The sequence below is a fragment of the Ammodytes marinus genome (assembly GCF_949987685.1).
Source record: "Ammodytes marinus genome assembly, chromosome: 7".
Classification (NCBI taxonomy): Eukaryota; Metazoa; Chordata; class Actinopteri; order Uranoscopiformes; family Ammodytidae; genus Ammodytes; species Ammodytes marinus.
In genome coordinates, this window is record NC_137211.1 from 22,827,676 (window position 1) to 22,848,736 (window position 21,061).

General features: G+C 44.7%; 1 protein-coding gene across 3 annotated transcripts in view; it reads right to left on the reverse strand.

Moving 5' to 3' along the window:
* Positions 1-21,061, reverse strand: part of flna (filamin A, alpha (actin binding protein 280)) — a 44,857-nt gene that overhangs the window by 7,827 nt on the left and 15,969 nt on the right. The window contains exons 3-33 of one of the 3 annotated variants that reach the window (XM_080030361.1): positions 16,779-17,030; positions 15,262-15,359; positions 14,194-14,341; positions 13,395-13,513; positions 13,208-13,285; positions 12,366-12,528; positions 12,053-12,253; positions 10,389-10,526; positions 9,637-9,763; positions 9,411-9,547; positions 9,104-9,300; positions 8,859-8,972; positions 8,578-8,721; positions 8,359-8,482; positions 7,373-7,533; positions 7,190-7,280; positions 6,762-6,931; positions 6,148-6,265; positions 5,677-5,789; positions 5,353-5,502; positions 4,904-5,222; positions 4,618-4,791; positions 4,353-4,515; positions 4,108-4,268; positions 3,812-3,979; positions 3,578-3,701; positions 3,337-3,493; positions 3,054-3,243; positions 2,076-2,099; positions 1,244-1,491; positions 43-117 (exon numbers count right to left, since the gene is read on the reverse strand). In XM_080030361.1, coding sequence (XP_079886487.1) covers positions 43-117; positions 1,244-1,491; positions 2,076-2,099; positions 3,054-3,243; positions 3,337-3,493; positions 3,578-3,701; positions 3,812-3,979; positions 4,108-4,268; positions 4,353-4,515; positions 4,618-4,791; positions 4,904-5,222; positions 5,353-5,502; positions 5,677-5,789; positions 6,148-6,265; positions 6,762-6,931; positions 7,190-7,280; positions 7,373-7,533; positions 8,359-8,482; positions 8,578-8,721; positions 8,859-8,972; positions 9,104-9,300; positions 9,411-9,547; positions 9,637-9,763; positions 10,389-10,526; positions 12,053-12,253; positions 12,366-12,528; positions 13,208-13,285; positions 13,395-13,513; positions 14,194-14,341; positions 15,262-15,359; positions 16,779-17,030 — 4,646 coding nt within the window. The remainder of the gene's footprint in view (positions 1-42; positions 118-1,243; positions 1,492-2,075; positions 2,100-3,053; positions 3,244-3,336; positions 3,494-3,577; positions 3,702-3,811; positions 3,980-4,107; positions 4,269-4,352; positions 4,516-4,617; positions 4,792-4,903; positions 5,223-5,352; positions 5,503-5,676; positions 5,790-6,147; positions 6,266-6,761; positions 6,932-7,189; positions 7,281-7,372; positions 7,534-8,358; positions 8,483-8,577; positions 8,722-8,858; positions 8,973-9,103; positions 9,301-9,410; positions 9,548-9,636; positions 9,764-10,388; positions 10,527-12,052; positions 12,254-12,365; positions 12,529-13,207; positions 13,286-13,394; positions 13,514-14,193; positions 14,342-15,261; positions 15,360-16,778; positions 17,031-21,061) is intronic. The other 2 variants (XM_080030362.1, XM_080030363.1) reach the window with 2 other exon arrangements.

The window sequence follows — 21,061 nt, forward strand, 5'->3', positions numbered from 1 at the left end:
TTTGAGCGGGGTTGAGAGGCTGGAGGCAGAGGTTTTAGGTACCCAGGGCTGATGAGTGTAGTACTGGGGCATTTGGCTCTGCGTCATGAGCTGGTCTGATGGAGCTCCTTCCAGTGCCTGAGGGGGGTAGGAGGTGGTGAGGGGTTGGGTAGGGGTTGTGGAAGGGGTAAAAAGATGGAAGGGTTTTGGAGGGGAAGAAAACATTTGTCAGAGTGATTAAGAAAAATGTCTGGCGCCACCAGGACCCAATCACGAAGCCCTATGTAGGGAGAAACGGCATCAGGGATCTTTGGTCTCTCCCGCAGCATCTCTCACTTACACAGACAGTACTAAGTGTGTGTTGATTGCTCAGTTCTGTGTCTCAGTGTATCCAAGTAGTCCTGTCCGTCAAAGGTCTAGGAGTCGACGGTCAATACCCAGAGGAGGGCACTCCTCTTAAAGCACTGCATCATGTCATCATCAGTCCAGGTTTGGAAGCCAATCACATCTCATCATTTTGTCTTGATTGGTGTTATTATTGTTAGGTGGAGACAACAAGAAAAACTTGTTGCCTCCATATTTTAATGTCAAAAGCCTTTGATGCAGTAAATAATTTCTTGCTCGTACAAAAGATGATCATCTGCTGGCCGATGCTTGTAGCCGCAGTGGTGCGTAGAGATAGGTCAACATTTGAGGGTGTGCTGCAGGGATCAACTCTGGGCCCCTTCCCTTTTACCATGGACTTGACTTAACTTGATAGTTAAGGGTAAAAAGCTGAGGAAACTTAAGCTTTAACCAATAAAAAAATGCCCCTTTGAATCACTGCCATTACAGTGCATTTTGAATTAGAAAACTGTTGGAGCTGCCGACAGAATATAAAAAGGCAAATTAGCCTTTCATCATATAATGACTAAAACTATAGCCTACATAAAGACATACAGTAATGCTCGCCGTGGTTTTGATAAAAAGACGCTCCTCTGTTCAGAACAAATATGAATTAGTGTCCTCGTGTCAAATCTCTCTTTATGCAGATGACAACACAGTGTTGTTGACTCTGTCCACTTTCCTCTAATGAACTTTTCCCTCTGAGCTGAAGTAAAAGACTCTTGTTTGTTGCATCCACCCTAAACCAGGTCATTTCTGGAGATAATTATGACAAAAAAGCACCATATTCTATATGATAAACATAAAGTTACGCTGTGTGATGTTCAGCCAACTCTTCCCCTACCCTGGTGTAACACATGTTAAAATACACATAACTCACCGTGACTTGGAAGGGGCTGTTAGGGATGTGCTCCCCTCCAAAGCGAACGCAGATGATATACTCGCCAGGCTGTGGCGCCGTGTAGAAGATATCGAATGTGCCATCCTCGTTTTCAACTACGTCCACATCTAGCTCCGCCCCCTCGGGCGTAGACACGCTGCATGTCACCTTGCCTTTCCCAGCAGCCTTGGCGTCAACTGTGATGACTGTCTGCTCGCCAATCTGGATAGTTGGGCCAACACCGGCGCCTTAAGAATTGGGAAGAGGGGGTCAATGGTGTAATGTAAGCTGGTGTTTTCCCATCTTCTAGAGACACAAACACGTGCACACTTCCTTTTGCCTGCACAATATTCAGCATGCACATTCCACAACCATGACACCAGGTTAAAGTTGCATGAGATCTAGTCATGTTATTTCCATCTACTGTATCATTACCAATGATATGTTATTATCACACAGTTTCCATGTAGCACTGAAAGCTAGATTAGCCGTTTCCACCATGCCATCCTACCTACTGTTAGTCCATTAGTCCGTCCAATGAAAGATGCGAGAAGGAAACAGAGACAAACCGTTATTAGAGAGCAAGTGGAAAATGAGATGGGAGGAAAACAGGGATGGGAGAGATAACTGGTAGACAAGCAGTAGAAAGGCAGAGAGAGAAATAAAGATAGATAGATAGATAGATAGATAGATAGATAGATAGAGCGAGAGAGAGAGAGAGAGAATGGGATATCCTGTTGAAAGCTGGTGCCACTATCATCCATGCTGACAGTAAATAATGGAAAAGTAGTAGGAGTAGTTTCTATACATTCGAGTCTTACAGTAGGCTTACCTAAACCGTGACCGCCGATTGAGACTGATAATAGGAACGGTGAGAAGCAGGGGAGCGAGAGAAAAAAGTGACAAATAAAAGACAGTCAGGTGGGGGAGGGGGTGGTGGGAGGCAATAATGTGCTCCGAACACTGATGAAACAAACGGTGGTGGTGGAGTGTGAAGCAGGGAGGGGTGTGTGTGTGTGTGTGTGTGTGTGTGTGTGTGTGTGTGTGTGTGTGTGTGTGTGTGTGTGTGTGTGTGTGTGTTTGTTTGTGTGAATGGGGGTTTAACTGTGGAGCACAGCATGAGGAACACAACGCATGAAAAATAGGATTAGAAGCAGTTATGCCGAGAGATCTTAAATTGCTGAACACCTTTTTATAATATGTATATTACATAATTGTCATACATCATAGTTTGATGAAGTAAAATAATTAGTCATTTCTAAAATTAAAATTAAAAAAATAGATGAGGGAATAAATCTGTGTGTGTATACAAAGTAAGTGCGCATAAGACATACTGTATGCTGTATCACTTTCTTGTTGAGAGTTAGATGAAAACATCCATATCACTCATGTTTAATGCTGTATTTGCAACTAGAGCCAGCAGTCGCTTAGCTTTGCTTAGCTTAGCATAAAGACTTGTAAGCAGAGGGAAAAAGACAGTCTGGATCCGTACAAACGTAATTGTATGTAAACCGTTGTTGCTTTAGTACGGACCAAATAAGGAGCAAGATACCCTTGTTTTCTGTACAATGTTGTGAACAGCAGCAGGGAGCATCAAAAGGAAACATCTAGGTGCATTGTGTATACCATTAGAATTCATTATCATGCAGAGTGACGGTGGTATATAGAGGACTGAGGAAAAATTGACTATCAGCACAATGGATTTTGGTACAAACTAGTCATTAAAGCTACGTTTTCATGTTTAAATAAATGTATGAATAAGACTCCTTATTCAAGTGAATGGCCAGCAGTCTAATGGTCCTTTGCGTACCTGTGACGGTGCACTTGCTGGCGTCTCCGGTTGGCAGGGCCCTGATACGGTAGGGTGAGTATGGGATCTCATCCCCTCCATACTTGATGTGAATGGTGTATCTGCCAGTCATGTCCGGCACATAGGACACCAAGTAGGTCCCGTCATGGTTGTCACGGATGTCGGCCTTCTTGTGCCTGCCCTCTGGATCCTATGGGGGAGAGTTATCAAAGTTTTTTAAAAACAGGTTACATAAAACAATTTGTTTTCATTCTCATCATGTGCATGACATGTGAGCACTCACAGTGATCTGCACAGCCAGCAGCCCTTCGCCTGCATCTTTAGCATCGATGGTGAATTCAACAGGCACAGAGGCTGGCACCCCAGTGGTGTTGAGGCCAGGTCCACTGGCACGCACCTTACTGGCGTCATGGGTGGGGAGCACCTTCACCTTGTAGGGGCTGATGGAGGAAGAGAGACTGCATGAAACCACAAACAGGGGCTTATGTTAAGAAAATGGTGGTTACACATGGAGTCTGTGTTACCTGCGTGGGATCTCCTCATCGGCATACAACACATTAATGGAATAAGGCCCCTCTCTGGTGGGGACATAGTTGACTGTGTGAGTCTGGTCACCGTTATCCACAGTTTCCACAGGCTCCACCACACCTGCAGAAAATGCACAGAAACAAGTGTTGAATGTATACATTCTTGCTTATTTTCTTTTTGTATGTGACTCCTCGTGATTACACAGCATACATAGCAGCACACACTATTACCTTTGGGTCCCTGTACGCGGACCTGCAGTGGGGCCACTCCAGCCTTGGAGGCATCCACTGTGAACGCCTGAGGAATGTTGGCCCTGACATTGTTGCCCAGTCCTGGACCCTGGCACTTCACCTTGGTGCTGTCCACTGTGTCACTGACTGGCACAGAGAATGGACTACCTGCACGGACAAAAACAAAACCCTAGCAGTTTAGCAGGCTGAAATACTGTACATTTAAATACTTAAAATAAAGCAGAATATGTTACCACATCATGAACATAATAAGGAAAGGTTTGTCTTTTCAGTACCTTTGATGGGCTGTCCTCCATAGCTGACGTTGAGGTTGTATGTGCCAGCCTCGTATGGGATGTATTCCACACTGCAACTGCCATCCTTGTTATCAGTGCAGGACATTTTGGCCTCTGATGGACCCTCCATTGCCAAACCAAGACCACCAGTACCAGCTCCTCTGCAGAGGGAGCATGATGGACATTAAAAATACAAGCCGGAAACAACTTGAGCTCTTACATGTAAAAGGTTTTGACTCACTTACCTGGTTTCCACTGTGAACTTGTTGGGTTTGTTGGTGATGCCTCCTTTCAGGCCTGGACCGTGCACACGAACTCGAGCAGGATCACAGCCTTCGGTGACAGCAACACGGAAGGGACTCTTAGGCGCCGGAGAGCCATCATAGCAAACCTCCACATTGTGTGGTCCTGCAGCACGTGTACAATTCAAGGAAAGCGTCACACTCATGTATTGAAGATTCCGATCACAGACCTAGAAAACTCCACACACTTTGCTACGCTTGAACTCACCCTCCTCATAGGGAGTGTATTCAACGTTGTAGGTTCCATCTCCAAGGTCGGTGATCAGGGAGTCCGTGCGGCTGCCCGATGGGTTGCTGATGAGGGTTTTGATGTGGTCGCCGCCGCTCTTGGTGAGAGCACGAGCGTCCACAGTGAAGTCTGTGGTCGCCTCACGGAAGACACCTAGGACATGAAGCATACAGCATGTTACTAATGACAACCAAGAACACTGAATAACAAATGTGTGAGCAAAAAAACATATTCAAAAGAATTTCAGGTTCTTTTGTCATTGTACCTTTGCCCTCCACTCCTGGTCCGAACACGCGGACTCCACTGGCGTCGACGGCAGGCTCCACGCTGAGCCGAGCGGGGAAGTTGGGCACATCCTGGCCCCCGTAGCGGATGGTGAGAGTGTAGGAGCCGGGGTAGAGAGGGATGTAGGTGATGGTGTAGGTACCGTCTCCGTTGTCCTGGATGTGAACCTCGGCCTCGGTGCCGCTGTCCGAGATGATCTCGATGGTCAGATCAGCCGGGCCGGCGTTGGTACAGTCCACAATGAACTCCCCCTTCTCCCCGACCTTGGCGCGCTGCAGGCCTGGGCCGGAGCAGCGAACCTGGATACCGATGAATGACCAATGGATAGTGTGTCAACAACCAATTTCTTTTTGATCCAATTTACAGCCATTACACTTTATTCATGTAATAGATTTGCAACAACAATGTCCGTCAGTAACTGTGGCTTACCTTTGAGGGATCTGAAGCTGGGTAGGCTGTGGGGGAGAAGGGTGATCCGGGGATGGGAGCTCCATCATAGGTCATTTCAACCTGGTATGGCCCTGTCTCCCGGGGGATGAACTTCAGCTGGCTGGTCTCTGGGCTCAGCCCTGGCTCCACCTGGAACACGAAATGTAAAACACATGAAGAGGATTTTACTCAATTAAAGCAAAAACAATTGAACAGTATCTAGGCATCATATATTTGATGGAACTTAACAACATTATATAAAAAACATACAGTAAAGTTTTAACACTAAGCCTCAAAATAATTAATCCAGATCACGTGACATACCTTGCTGGTCACCGGCTTCCCTGATGGTCCAGTCACCTTGGCTGCGACTTTCCCCTGACCGCCAGCACCCTTTGATTTGACAGTCACTTCCTGGTCTCTGCCAACAGTCATCTCTACAATGACACACAGAGCAAAGAGCGATGTAGAGGATGAAATCCCTCTAGGAAAAAGACTATTCCTACAATATGGTTACCATGTGGGCAACCACAAACAAAAACATATTGATAAAATACATCACTAAACTTAATAGATCACAATTATCCTCATCTATTATGAATAACTTTTTTTTCTGTTTCTGGCAGAAATTGGCTTCAGTACAACCAAGAGAAACAACCGATCTTTGTCACTATGTAACTGAAACACCACTCAGCTCTGGTTGTCATAAACATTCGGCACAAAACGATGCTAAGTGTGAGGGGTTTAAATCAAAAGCTAAAGAAGTACAAAAAGCCATGAGAGGAAAGTACATACTGTCTCCCAGGCCTGTGACGTTGATCTTGCTGAGGTCCACTGTGGGTGCCACGGCAACGTTGAAGGGACTCTTAGGAATGTTATCTCCCCCGTAGGTCACAGCCACTCCCAGAGGACCCTGGGGCAGGAGGGGCAGAATGGGTGGTCACACAAAGTATATGGGACAGGGTGGACAGACGCATACTTCACCCATGGGTATCATAATCATAATGTTTCCATTGTTGAATTAAAGGGATAGTTCCAAATGTTGCCAATCGATACCACTTGATTGTCTGTTTATTAGCTACACAGCCATAGCCAGGAGGTGATTTACTTAGGTTAGCATGACGCCTACCAACATGTCTTGAGCTCAGTAATGAACTAATTATCTAATTTTGTTTAAATTGTCCAAAAACTAAAATTAAAAAAGCGGAAAGCGGTTTTATATGAAACCAGTGAAGAAACCAGGAAGTCCTGCACACAAGATTTGTATTTTCTCATCAAACTCTGGATGGGAAAGTGCATAGGAGTTCTCCCACAAAACTGTTCATTTGATGTGTGCGGACAGACTTCAGGAAGAGACATGTGCATCTGCATGTTCGTAAACGTGTGAGTGCGTTTTCGTCCCATCTTACCTGCTGCACAGGTGTGTATTTCACTGTGTGTGTGTTGTCGTGGTTGTTGATGATTTCAAAGTCCTTGACAGCCTCTGCTTTGGTTGGCCCGGTGAAGTTGCAGTCCAGGTTGGCCTTTCCTGCTCCTTTAGTGGCTACGGTGAAGTGAGTGGGCTTGTTTAGCTCAACACCTGAAAGGCAAGATTTTCATATTAATTTTCAAATTTGTCAAACTCCAGCGGTCTAGAAAAGCTTTTATATTTACTATTCTAAGCATCCAATGCATGTTCAGTAATACGTTTATTCTTATTTTTTTTTTCATTAAGGGTTGATTGTAGTAAACACGTGTGCTGTGGACGCCACTACTGCTTAACAGGAAATAGAGAAAGTTGACTATTAAAATATGTAGGGGTAAATAATAAAAAATAAAAAATTATAGTTGATCTCACCACTTCGGCTGAGTCCTGGACCCTCTGCCTTGACTTTGCTGGCATCATGAGAAGGATCCACTTTGATCCTGATAGGCGTCATTGGAATTGCCTAAACAACAAAAACATAAATCAATACTGCGTTCGTTCGGACACACAGAAATACACAAACAGTGCTACAAATGATTCCACATTCAGACTCACCTGGTCAGCAAACAGGACCATGATGGTGTAGCTGCCGGCTCCAGGAGGAGTGTATTTGACAGTGAACGTGTCGTTGTCGTTCCTAATGATGTCAAAGTCGATGTCGGCCTCCGCGGGCCCCACCACTCCGGGGGCACACTTGATTCCTATACTGATGTCACCTGAGGCAAGAGACAAACATATGCTTATAACAATCCGATCCTTTCAGTCAAAATAACAGAGTAATTCAAAGCAGCCATTTTGCCTTCATTGTCTTAGTTCCACTCAAGTTAAGAGAGTGAAATCAAAAGATACAATCTATAAAGAAAACCTGTTAGCCCTCATGACTTTTGGAACTTAAAGCTACAGTCATTCATTTTTGGCCACTAGGGGGCAGTACAATGAGCCAAAACACAACAGTGACATTTAACATATCACATGTCACCTTATAAGGTTATTAAGGCAAATGTATTAGCTTAACAATTGCTTATTTACACATCCACAAGAAACAGAGCAACATTATCCTTCATCTGGAGTTTTCTGGCCACCTGATTTAAGAAAAAGCCTAATATTTGCAAATAGCCTCTGCTTTGCTTTCCAACAACTAATATTTGACTTATAAGCAGCTAAACACGGCACTTTCTGTACTTTCTAGTTGCTAACTTTGTCATGGGGTGCTGGACATGTAGTGTGCAGGAGTTTTATCAGATCTTCCTGGAAACATTAAGAGCTGAATTTACTGTTCGGAAAACTAAATCAATCCTCTGAAAGGGGCTCTGTAAAGCCAAGGAGAACTGCACAGATGGATGATCATTTTGTGAGGTTTGCAATAACATTAGACGACACTTAGCTACTTTATCCCTTTTTGGTTAAACAAACAAGAGTATTGCAGGTTAAAATAGAAGCATATTATATGGTTTATAAAATATCACTTAAGCAAGCACTTAAGCTTAACTGTCCTGTGAGTTATTGTGTAAGAGAATGGATCATTGTTATGTTTCCTTTACCTTGACCAGCCTCTGCGCAGTCAACGGTGAAGTATGTTGGCTCAAAAGCCTTGAGGCCGGTCTTGGCCACACCGGGTCCCGACACCTTCACCTTGTTTGGATGACAGCCTGCTCCGATATTCATCTGTGCTCAACGACATGAAGATACTTTGCTGTGGTGACACGTCCTTTGTATAAACTCCAGGAACAACATACCCTCTTGTCAATGTGTGTACTCACTCTGAACGGGCTGTCTGGGATGTTGACTCCTCCCCAGGAGACCATGGCGGTGTGTTTTAGAGGTTTACGCGGGGTGTAAGTACAGGCGTATGTGCCGTTGCCATTGTCCTTAACCTGAACATCCACGGGAGTACCTTCACCATCCTGTTAGTGAAAACCAAGAGTTAAGATGACAGCACTTTAACGGTGGAATAAATCCAGGAAAAGTCTATCAACATGAAGACAGATGCAGCACATTTCTGGTCACATGCTGAAACACATACACACACACACAGCCCTACCTGAGCCACAATCTTCAGAGGAGCTTTTCCTCCTTGCTTGGCATCCACTGTGAACTCAGTGGGCTTTCCAACAGCCAAGCCGCTGCTCTGAAGGCCAGGCCCAAACGCCTTCACCTGGAATAAACACATTCATGGAGCTTTTAGGAATGCAGTTCCACATAACAAGGGGTCGGTCTTAACTTGTATGTCGGTTTTGCCGCTGCACACAATGTTAGGTGCACGCCAGCCAGGGTGTGTGCACGCACCTTGTCGGGGTAGAAGTCTTTGTTTGGTGCGTTGACAATCTCTGCCATGAAGGGAGAGTGTTGGATGTCTTCATTGTTGCAGAGCACGTGCACGGCATACTCCCCGGACTCTGTGGGCCAGTAGCGCACGTCACACGATCCATCGCCCTTGTCGTCACATTCAATCTTGGCCTGAGACGGACCTTCCACAGAGAAACCTGACCAGGGAAGGAAGAACACAGTAAGCTTACTAGAGAGCCCTGAGTGATTCATTGAAGGTTACTTTTCTTTGAGCCAGAGAGATGACAATAAGCAGAGCCACACTCACCCAGTGTACCGACGTTGTCTCCTACGGCCTCCACCACAAAGTCAGCAGATTTTCCCACAATGCCGTTCTCCAGCCCCGGACCCCAGGCCCTCACCTGCTGCGGGCCGGCCTCAGCGCCAATCTTGACCTCAATGGGACTAAAACAGTGCAGCGAGCGATCAGTCACGATGACAAGTCAGAGAAGTGAATTCATTTGCAGTATTTGTGCGAATGTGTGTGTGTGTACCTGCGAGGAATGTGCTGTCCTCCCCAGGTGATGGTGATGCTATATGTCCCAGGCGTGGTGGGGTAATAGTCGAACCCGTACACACCATCTCCCAAATCTTTCCTTTTACACGGCTCCTCAAGACCCTCTGTAAAAACACAAAATAGGACGTACAGACATTAGCTTCTCTCCCTTCAATGGAGTCGTCAGTTGATGAGATGAAGCTTAGTTTGACGTTTTCAACATTCGATCTTTTCATCTTTGAAGACACAAATGGAAACTACGACATTATTGCTCCTAGTCATCTCTAGCCACTCTTTGGGAGGGCTATAGCTAATTTCCATTGACATAAGTTTGAAATGGATACGGCTTACATGTTAGCAAACAGTGGTACATTAACATATGAGGCTGACATGGTGTAAAAATAGCATTTGTTTGGAAACAGGTTTCTGGCTATTTGATAAATGTAATTCAAATTTGTCCCGCTCCTTATGACTCTGCTTTGGTCTTTTAGCTGCTAAATGTTCCATTATGCCCATTAGCTAGTGGCTAACTTTGACTGGAGTTTGAGCTTGGAAGGAAGCCCACATTCTACAGCTTGTTAGATTTGCCAGAAAAAACTGAGGGGAATTGTAGAACCAATTGTTAATGCTCTGTTGTTTCATCACTACAAGCAACTCCTTTTTTATGTTACGCAAAAAGTTACTTGAGCTACTGTTAAAGTCAACTGGCAACAGGGGGAAAACGAAAGCGGTGTTTGAAGTGTGACTCACTGGGCCCCTTGATGGTGACTTTGAGCTCTCCGGTGCCGGCTCCTTTGGTGTAAACCTTAAAGTCTGCAGTCTCCTTCACCCTCAGGCCCTTTGGCTGAAGACCACGACCCTTGGCTTTGCAGAGGCTGGGGTTACATGCTGCGGAGAAACACACACACACACAATGAAAGAGGCTCAGTTTTCTGTATCCAACAGGAGATCACATGTGGATTGAGTGGTGGTTTTAGTGGGGAGAGAAGAAGAATGAGGTGCAGGGCGAATGATATGAAACCCATACTACTTCCATCCGAATGCTACATCCATCATTTTCAAGAGGGATGAAGTGTTGCTGGAATGCTCTCTGTGCTTTACATTTATCTTTTCCCTCCTTCCTCCCTTCCTAGCACGGCCCCAAACTATCCATCCATCTATCTTCACCCGCAGAGGGAATCAATACACCACAGTAAAGGAAGTGGGCCTTTATCCTCACTAAGGCAGGAAGTGGGGTATCCTTCATATCTGGCCGTTTGAAAGTGTATAAAATAGAGGCTGCTGCGTCACAGTTGGATGCCCTGCAGGAAGCAAAGGAAACCCCACAGGAACAGAGGCTTCTGAAAGGGGCACAAGATATTTTCCAGTGGCGTGGACCACTTCGCAAAAAAAGGCTGAATGTATGCAATTCATTATATTAAAATCTATTTTTATGGCAGCTGGTCTGGTATTAGCCTAGCCATTATTAAATTATAACTTTTCTTTACTTGTGCTCCCCTTAAACTACCTTTCACCATTAACCATATTTTTTATTTCTTATACATTCTGTACTTTTAATATAATTAGTATGGGATGGACCTGCCCAACGCAACATCTCTCAGAGAGACAAAGGCTAATTACACTTCTACCACCCTATATACCTATGTTAATTCTGAAAAAACATGAGTCAGCCTACTTCACAAACAATGCTGGTCATCCAGTACAAATACAATGTGTTGTGAATTGTGTCATTATGTAAACTTCAGACCAGTACTGAGCTGGAAGAAATGAGGCATCCGCAAACTGCTGCAGCTTAATTGAGTTGTTCTTTCATACTATTTATAGCCTCATGGCTAATTCGATTGAGTCATACCCATTTGGAATTGACACACACCACACATATAAAGCAAGTCTACAGAGGGAAATTAAGCCTTGAGTAAAGACATGCAATTCCACACACACACAGTGAAGGATAATGCATACGAATATGTACATGGACACACACACACACACACACACACACACACACACAGTGAAGGATAACGCATACGAATATGTACATGGACACACACACACACACACACACACACACACACACACACACACACACAGTGGGTACCCAAGAGAGATCCCAGGAAACAGGAAATGACAGCAGAAGGAAGAGGCCGTTCCTTAGAGAGGACAGATACCACCAGGCATCTATCCAAGAGAAGAAGAAGAGACGGAGGAAGTGGGGCACGACATCCAGCACAGTAGCAGGAAAAGACGGCAAAGCATTAGAAAACATCAGACTGTTGTCGATAGATAAGAGGCCGAGATCTTAAGACTTACAGGTAAAAAACATTAAAGCAGAGCATTTTTTTAAAGATGGATGTCCACACAAAAGTTGTCTCAGTGACTAGCACTCCAAACGGAATCAGAGCTACAACCCTTACCCTCTCCTATGGTGACCATGAAGGGACTCTTGCTGATCTGACCCCCGGCAAAGGTGACGTAGATAGTGTGCTGGCCTTCGGTGGTGGGCTTGTAGGTGCAGCGGTAGCTACTGTTGCCCTTGTCCTCGATGGTGCAAGTCACTATGTTGTTCTTGCCAGCCGGGTCAATGATCATCACCTCCACCTCGCCAATACCAGCACCTATGAAAAAACACATAGGCAGGGGGAAGCAAGGTTAATATATAGTTTAGGGAGCTGAAAAAATAAGCACAATGGAAAACATCCACGCATACTTTCTAACCTAAAGACATACCTGCTGTGTACACATCAAAGTAGGTGACCTTGTTGGCGATGTTTCCTGAGGGCTCGATGCCCGGTCCCTGGGCTGTGGCCTTGCTGGAGTCTCCCTGTGCAATGCCGATCTCCACCTCGAAGGGGCTCTTGGAAATGTTCTGCCCTGCAAACAACACTGTCACCTAACAAAAGCAGAAAGGAGATAGTGAAAACAGTGTCTGGAACCTGGGTATTAGGGATTTTTCTCATACACTGCTGTAATTGATGACATTTTTCATATTCCTATACAATGGATATGTGCTGTAGCACCCCTATCGGGCATGATCCAAGTATTTGGCCTGGCAGGATTGAAGTTTTATTTTGTATTTTTTATAATCAAAATGGGTCTTAATCAGAGTTTTACAAACACATGGAAGCACATAGCCGTTTGGAGATTAAATCCACGAAAGGCAATACATAACATACTGCCGCTGTGTGCAGTTATCACTTTATTCTATAGGCTGGATTTCATTACGATGCTCTGATGTTTGGAAGTTTGTTTTTGATTATGAATTTAAAATCGTATTTATGTTTATGATTCATCTCAATGACTCCCAAAAGAGAAATGGAGAAAGTAAAAGTGTGCACCTGGGGGGGAAGTAAGAGAGAGAGAGAGAGGGAGCAGGGCTTATCAATGGAAGAAGGGAAGTGAAACTAATATATAATAAATATAATTGGGTAGTCCACATCTGTAGAGACAAAAAACAGCCCCAACTGCTGGTTTGATTCAATTTGGATACAGTGTGCTCCATAGCCATTCAGATACCATGGTGCTGCAGCAAGAACTTAGTTTACCAGCATGTCCTGTACTATTAGTCTTACCTTGTGCATGCCGGTGACTTTGGGGATGTAGTAGACTGAGAAGGTGCGGTTCTTATCGTTGTTGGCTGTCACTTTAGCCTGTAGGAATTTTTTCAAAGGTTAACAAAAGTAATAGTTTGCCATGATGACCAAACAATTTAAAAGACGGTGTCTCATAAACAAGCCGTATCAGCAGTGTCTCTCTCACCTCCTCTCTGTGTCCTGCAGGGTCCTCCACGTACACAAGCACTTCTCCACTGCCTGCACTGATGGTCTCCACGGTGAACAGAGCCTTCTTCATCACAACGTTACCAAGAGGCTCCACACCTTCAGACAGGAGAGGTGGGACAGTACATTAAAAACATGTCACTTGGTTACAAAAGGGCCGGAAAATGTCCGATAAATTTCCGGAAACTTTCCATAAACTGTTAATGCAAAGTTAAGCTGGGGAATTTTGGAAATATTATGGGAATTAACTGGAAATGTGGGTAATTTAAATGAACTATATCATATCCAAACATAAACTCTTTTTCTGTCATAGGGAGACATTCATGCAAAATAAGTGAAAAAAAAACATAACATTTAAACTGATTTATTTTTAAGTAAACCTTTATCAAGTTTGAATTATTTTATTGAACAATCAATTATTTAATTGAACAAAAAAAGCATGAATGTTAAGTAAAATATTATTCATCCCCTCAATGTGCTCAATAGCCCAGGGTTCTAGAAATGAAATTCCCCGGTTTATTCCGGTTTATTCCCATAAATTCCCGTTAATTCACCTGGAGAGTTTCCAACTTTGAAAATTCCCGGAATTTTGCAGCCCTAGTGTCTTTTATGTATCACACACAATCCTGGACTCGCACATAAAAGGGCTGTAAACTGCTGTAAACTGATCCAGCTGCTCAGCTCAGTACAATTGCATTAGTTTCATTGTTGAGGTCTAGCTGCAGATGTGTGTGTGTGTGTGTGTGTGTGTGTGTGTGTGTGTGTGTGTGTGTGTGTACCTGGCCCATAGGCGCGGGCCTTCTTGGGGTTGAGTTTGGGTCTCAGGGGTGCCCCAGGCTTCAGCTTAGCCTTGGGGAACTGGGACAGGTAGGTCATGACTGAGTGCTCATCCACATTGGGGTCAACGATCTCTTCAGGGGTTATCACCTAAGAGGTCAAGATAAAAGAAACACTTATTCCAAATTACAAAGCAGTTATTTTCCCCTTGTCTGCTTGTGTAAGAGTAAGAGGCTAAAATAAGATAGTCAGTTGCCATGGAGACTATGACAATACCCACAGAAAACAAATCAACGTGGTAGTGTCTGATTCAGTCACTGAAACCACGTACCAACCTCTTCCTGGGCTCAGAAAAGCACCTGAGACAGGCTCACACGCGAAGCCACTCATACAGACAGGCTTATTGTCTGATTTACAAGCCACAGAGACAGCACGGGAAGGGACAGAGACACTTTCTTAGCAGAAGCGGAGCTGAGGGCGGAAACAGCAGCGACCACAGATCCAACTGTCAGCACGCTATGCTGTGCCAGCCCGCCAGCGCTGTGCCAATCAAGCCGACGCAACACTGTCACACACTCACCACCACCACAGAAACCCAACCCAAGAGCCAGCACAGTAACAATGAATGTGGGGAGTCCCGTCTACAAATATCCCCTTTAAATCATCAAGTCTTCATTCTGGATACATTTTAAAGTGACATGCACTTCCCAGGGGCTGGGCATTGTTGCCTTATGTTAATGAGGTGCTGTCTTTAGCAGGGGAGTGAGCCGGCCTCAAAGGATAATCCTGGTGATATTTCTTCCTTTGAGTTTTATTTGCATAAATCTAGGGATAGTCCGATCAGGCGCCTTTAATTGTGGATGCCCTGATGTGTCCATTTACCTTAATGCTGATTAAATATGTATCTAACACGTTGAAATAACAGCCGTAGATGCTTAATGTGACACGCCTCATTTGTCATGAGCTACTAGATCTAAATGTCAGAGTGCTGCAGCATCATGCCGGCTGTGACAAAACCAGCAGCTGCTGCAAGCGTATTGGTCCATTCATTGCAATGGTATTTATTTTACCTGTGGGATGCCCAGCCAGTCATCAGCTTGCTGCATGGCCTCACGGGCGTTGTCCACTGGTTTGGTCTGATCCCACTGGTCCCAGTCAGGACACAGACCTGCAGGGAGAGAAGGGATTGGCTTGAGTGCAGGCAGGGAGAAGTTCAGAATCAAATCATCGTGTAATGCGTTTAAGTAGAAACATATCATGAGATTACAAAGACGTGAGGCCTGGCCAAATGATCATGTGTATCTGAAACTTTATATCTCCAATGTTTGTTTTGCAACTTTACCAAGCAACGCATTTAACACTTGGCATGTGTCAGCTAAGGTAAATCAAGAAAAATATCAATGCTTAAAATCACAGTACAATCATATTTATATACAGTATACATGATATACTTTAAACACACTCGCATATTTTCAAGCTCTCTTACATTTTGACTGGCTGAGGGGGAGAGCATGAGGGGGAGAAACACTTATCAAAAGATGTGTGAGGGAGTGAATTGATGCGCCGTAAGTAGAAAATGGCAAAACAGTATTTCTGTTGGATTCAATACATTCAGGTAGAGACGTTTAGCCAACCCCGAGAGCTCTCTTTGTGTTTCTTATTATGGCAGACATGTTGACTCCAAAGCCACAGCCTTGACGGCGTCCAGCAGATAAAGGGAGAGTGCAGAATGTGCCTGATCTGCTATTTGAAGGTGAATCTGCGTTTTCAGTAATGAGGTATAGGGTCACGCATCTGCTTACGGCACAACACACAAGTCTGCCCTTGGATTCATCCATTGGGATGTCATGGTGTTCCCTTATTATCACACAGGCACACCATGGTGAAGTGTCAGCCGTTTGGAAATGTTTAGCTGGATGAGACATGAAAAGCCTTTGTTGAATTCTTCTCTCCAGCTCAAGGCCGCTGGTGATCCAAAGGTATGCCAAACATCCTCCCTCACACACGCCTCACTTTCCTTCACCTACATCCCTCCACCCTCCTCCCTCCACCCCTTGCTCCTCAACTCTTCAGGTTCAGGACTCCCCCCACCTCTCCACTCCGTTATTATTTACTCTCGCACCCATGAGAAGTACGCACTAATACTTTCCTTGAGCTGCTGACCTCAGATCTGCAGCTGTCACTGTTGTGTGCATCACAAGTTCAAATACTTTATTTGCTTCAATAACATGTCTTCTTCTAGTATAAATAAAAATGTACATTTAGGCGTTTATTTTACGAAACCCCGTCTGTTTGCCTCTGTACATTTCTCCTATATAACCATCTTAATGACCATTATCTCAACATTAGTTTTTATTCTCCAATACTCTGAACCAAATATCTCAACTTTTAAAGCACTTATATCAACTACACTTTCCATAATCATTCATATCACTATTTTGAAGGTTATTACAAAAGGAGTTGTTCCTATGTTGAATTGTCTGATTTATGATACATTTTGTTGTTATATCTACAGAACACACAAATCCGTCTCCGAAACACTGTAACACACACACACACACACACACACACACACACTTTTCCTTACCTGGAGCACAGCTGTCCACCAGGGCACCCAGGGCCCGGCCGGTCTGCCAGTCCTTGTGGAAGTTGTGGACGGGGATTTCGGGCAGTTTGTTCTGGATCCAGCCCAGCAGCCTCTGCTTGGGCGTCTTCTGCTTGGCATCTTCACCCTCCTCTTCCTCATCCCACATGGGCATGGAGATGGAGTAATGCAGAATCAAGGTCCAGATCAGACCCAGGATCAGCTTGAGGTTTCCATCCACGATGGCTTTAGAGTCTGGAGTTCAGAGGAGGAGAGAGGAAGGGGGCACAAGTCACGTTAGCCTGCACATGATATACTGCTGCCTTGTTATTTAAAAGTGCTGTAGGAATTTGGTCATTTGAACATTTACAAAGTGGATTTTAAGATGCAGCACTCCTGCAAAGTAGCTTGTTCAGAACCACCATAAAGAATGAACAGAGGAGCAACAACCAAATGAGATTCTTGCAGTAGCCCAGATTGGTTCCTTAAACATCAGTGTGCTTCAACGTCTGTTATCTTATCTATGTATGGCACCGTCTTTAAAAGGAGGATAGTGGTTCATTCCATGGTCAGGTCTTTGGAGAGTGAACAACCTCCCACATCGTACTTTATGACCTTCTCCATCTGGCTCCACATAACAGCACAGATAAAAAGGTAATAACAGAAATTCATCTGAAGCCATTTTCCTGTATCTAAACTGTATATGCTCCCAGTCAATCTAACATTGATTTTCAAAGCTACGGGGGCAACACCCTGATTTACCCGCTCTCATGAAATGACTGAGGTCCCACTGACTCACTGTGCCAATACAATTCAATGTCCTGCGATTCAATATAGAAAAAACAAAAGTTGTTGTACTTGGCAACATGGAGAGACCCAAAGTTCTCTCTCACTGGGCTCCATTTCTGAACAAGAGGGACAAAAAAGCTAAAGTTAGAAACCCCCCCCCCTCCCAGATCTGAGCATCAGCAGCCAAAGCAAGACAAAAACTAAATAAACATTGTATAGAGCCTCGAACAAAAAAAAAAAACAGAATTGGATCAAAAGGAAGCCGATTCGTGTTGCTGTTGGTCCGTAAAATCGCTTTTCTCCATTTAGAATGTGGTCAGCTGGTAGAAGTCTAACCCAAACACCTGAACCTTTTTCATGGCTGCACACAGGTGGAGCCAACTTCCAAATGGTTAATGTTAGACACTTTGAAATATACATGGAAACAAACAGCTTTTGATTGATTAATTGATTCCTTACTGCACTTATTTTCACATTTTCTTTATTGAATTTTGGGCAACTGATTACTGTCACCGCTTGCTCCATTGTCTTTATCCATATATCTTGATTTATGTTGGAATTGATTGAATTTTTCTAAATTATGTTCTAATCCATGTTGGACCACGTAAAGCATGTTGAATAACCTCTGCATTTGAATCTGCAATGAAAAGAAAAACTTTGTCTTAACCCTACTCAACACAAAGAAATAAAACTTTAAAACGTTACATTATGAAGAATGGGGGGAGGGACAATTGTGAAATAAATTGTTGATATATTCTATAATTTGGATAATGCTTTACAGATGGAAACTCCTGCGAACCATAGTTCCATTGTAACCTATAATAGCACATCTTGACTGACCGAACGCAATGCTCCGCTGCAAACAAGAGGAGAAAGTGATGCAACCAGAAGCTAGCACCGACATGAGGAAGAGAAGGACACACACACGCACGCACGCGCGCGCACACACACACACACACGCACGCACGCACGCAGCAGCAGTTGATCAGGAGGGATGATTGCTCAGGTCAAGCCTTGAGGAAAGGGTGGAGCAGTCCTATCTGAGTGATTACAACACAGTTAAAGAGGAAAACTTCTGACTCGTGTAAGGACTTGATTCTAGGTGCTAAAAGCTATCAACTGACAGGTTTTATGGTTTGTGCTTAATTTGTGTGTGCAGCTTATCAGACGGCTCATCACTACGACTTGGCTGCAGACGTCATGACAACAGAATGAGGCTGAAAACAATCCATTGACAAACATCTCGGGACAGGAGAACTTCACAAGGAGGTCTTCAATTAATGTTTTTTTTCTTATATGTTTTTGCAAATGAGTGCTGGCCAGGGGTTCAGCTAAGGACTGGGGCTCCTGAATAGGCTGAACATTTAAAAAGGCCTGCAGTAGGAGGGTCTGAGGAGCTGCAGCTACAGCTTGAGGACAGGGTCGGGATGGAGGGAGGGTGTGTTTTCCTACACAAAAAGAGGAATTGAGGTTGGAATTTCATGCACGCATGGCAGCACGCCAGCCAGGATATAAACGCTGATAAGACATGTAGAACAGGCGAATCTAATGCACACACGAGACATGCATGTGATGCTTAAAGCCCAGTTCAGACCAAAGATTCGCCTTGCAACTGCTTGCGACGAGACGTTTTAGAATGTCGCGGGGGAGAAATCGCAGCAGTGTGAACTGCTCGTTGCAGCGCGTTGCAAGGCGTCGCAGAAGATTCAACATGTCAAATCGCAAGGTCCAGTTTTAGAACGTCTCAGCCCGTCTTGTCGCAAGGAGTTGCGAGTTGCAAGCCGTTGCAAGGCGAATCTTTGGTCTGAACTGGGCTTTAGATGACTTTCAACTAGATGAGTACTATGCCTACATTCGTCCCGCAGTTCATCTCAGTTCGATGTTCCAACAGAGAAATATGCCCCAAGCTGCATGCCAACATTTGTGATACATGACATGTCAGCAGTGGAAAAATGCAGCGTGCATGGTGATAAAGTGGAACAGGGTCAGACAAAAGGCCCGTTCAATGACCCTTCACCATGGGAACGGCTGAGTGAGCTGGATCGTCATGGCAACCGAGTGGCAACTCAAGTCAGATGAGGAATGATGGGAAAGAAGAAGGAGAGGAGGCAAAGCAGGAGAGGCAGATCATGAAGGTGGAACAAGAAAGACAAACCAGAGAGAGAGAAATGTTGCCTGAAGACAGAGATAAAACAGACAGCTGTAAATTGCCATGAGCAACGAGAGGAGGGCGTGAATGGCGCGTGCACGTTCAACACAGGCTGGTACAAGCATCAGGAATGCGGATCAGCTAAAAGATAGGGCTGTGTCACATAGCCAACCCAGCACAAATACACCAAAACAGGACCACAACATTTGTCCAGAACAAGAGCACAAAAGACCACTGATTGTTTAGCTATTATTTTTTTAATTTAATTTTTTAAATAGTGCACGAAATGCCAATTAAATTCAAAAGTCCAAGCAAGACCCTGCCTCTGGCCGTGCAATAAACTAACAGTGTGTGCTTTTCAATGTTTCATGGGTCAATAATAATTAAAAGTTGTCCCTGACAGACAGGGCATCATTGTCCTCATCTTGAGCTGTCCTCCTTCCTCAGGACATAAGTTTCCTCTTGCTAATGTTCTGATAGTGTGTGTATACATGCTGCTCTTTGATGAATGCCTCTCACACACAAAGCCACTAAACATGCAAGGAATCTGCCAGCATTCCCGGCAGACCACAGTGCAACAAGCCTGACGGAGCCCATATACGGACACAGACTGCCTCAGACCCCCGCCAACCCTCCACCCTTTACTCCAACCCTCTGCTGACTCATATACACCCCCCCCCCCTTCCCCTTTGTAAGAGTGTGTGTGTGTGTACGGATAGAGTGCGGGAGGCTACCGTATGGAGAGTGTGTGCGTGTCTGTGGCTGATGATGCTCCATTTGCTCCCAAAAACTCCCATGACTCATCCTATTGGCCCGTTGCTGTGTTGCAGTACACAACAACGAGCCACCCCCCCCCCCCCACCACCACCCCCCCCCCCCCCCACCACCACCTCCCCCCCCCCCCCGGCAGTGACATCGCTATGACATCATGCCAACCCCTGACCCACAGCCTGACCTGATCCCAGCACTGTGGGGAGGGAGAGGAGGGGCGGTGGTCCTGCACAATATTCAGGTCGTACAACATCTGGAGCGCATTAGTCCTGAGGTCCCTCCTCCCCCATCCATCCATCACTCTTAGTATAATTATATTTATTCTTGTATGATATATAATAATGGAAATATGAAGGGAAAAAAAGATCTAACGATACATGACCATGACAGAGCCTGTTCATAAATCAGCCGTGCAGATACCTATTCCAAATATATCTGTATCCGTGTGCACGCCCGGCCAAAATAAAGAGCAAAAAAAAAATGTATATGTGGAAAGGCTTGTTATGAAAAAATGACTATTGCCTGGTATATCATTAACAGATTTTCAGTATCAATATTGCCTCAAAATTCCAATTTC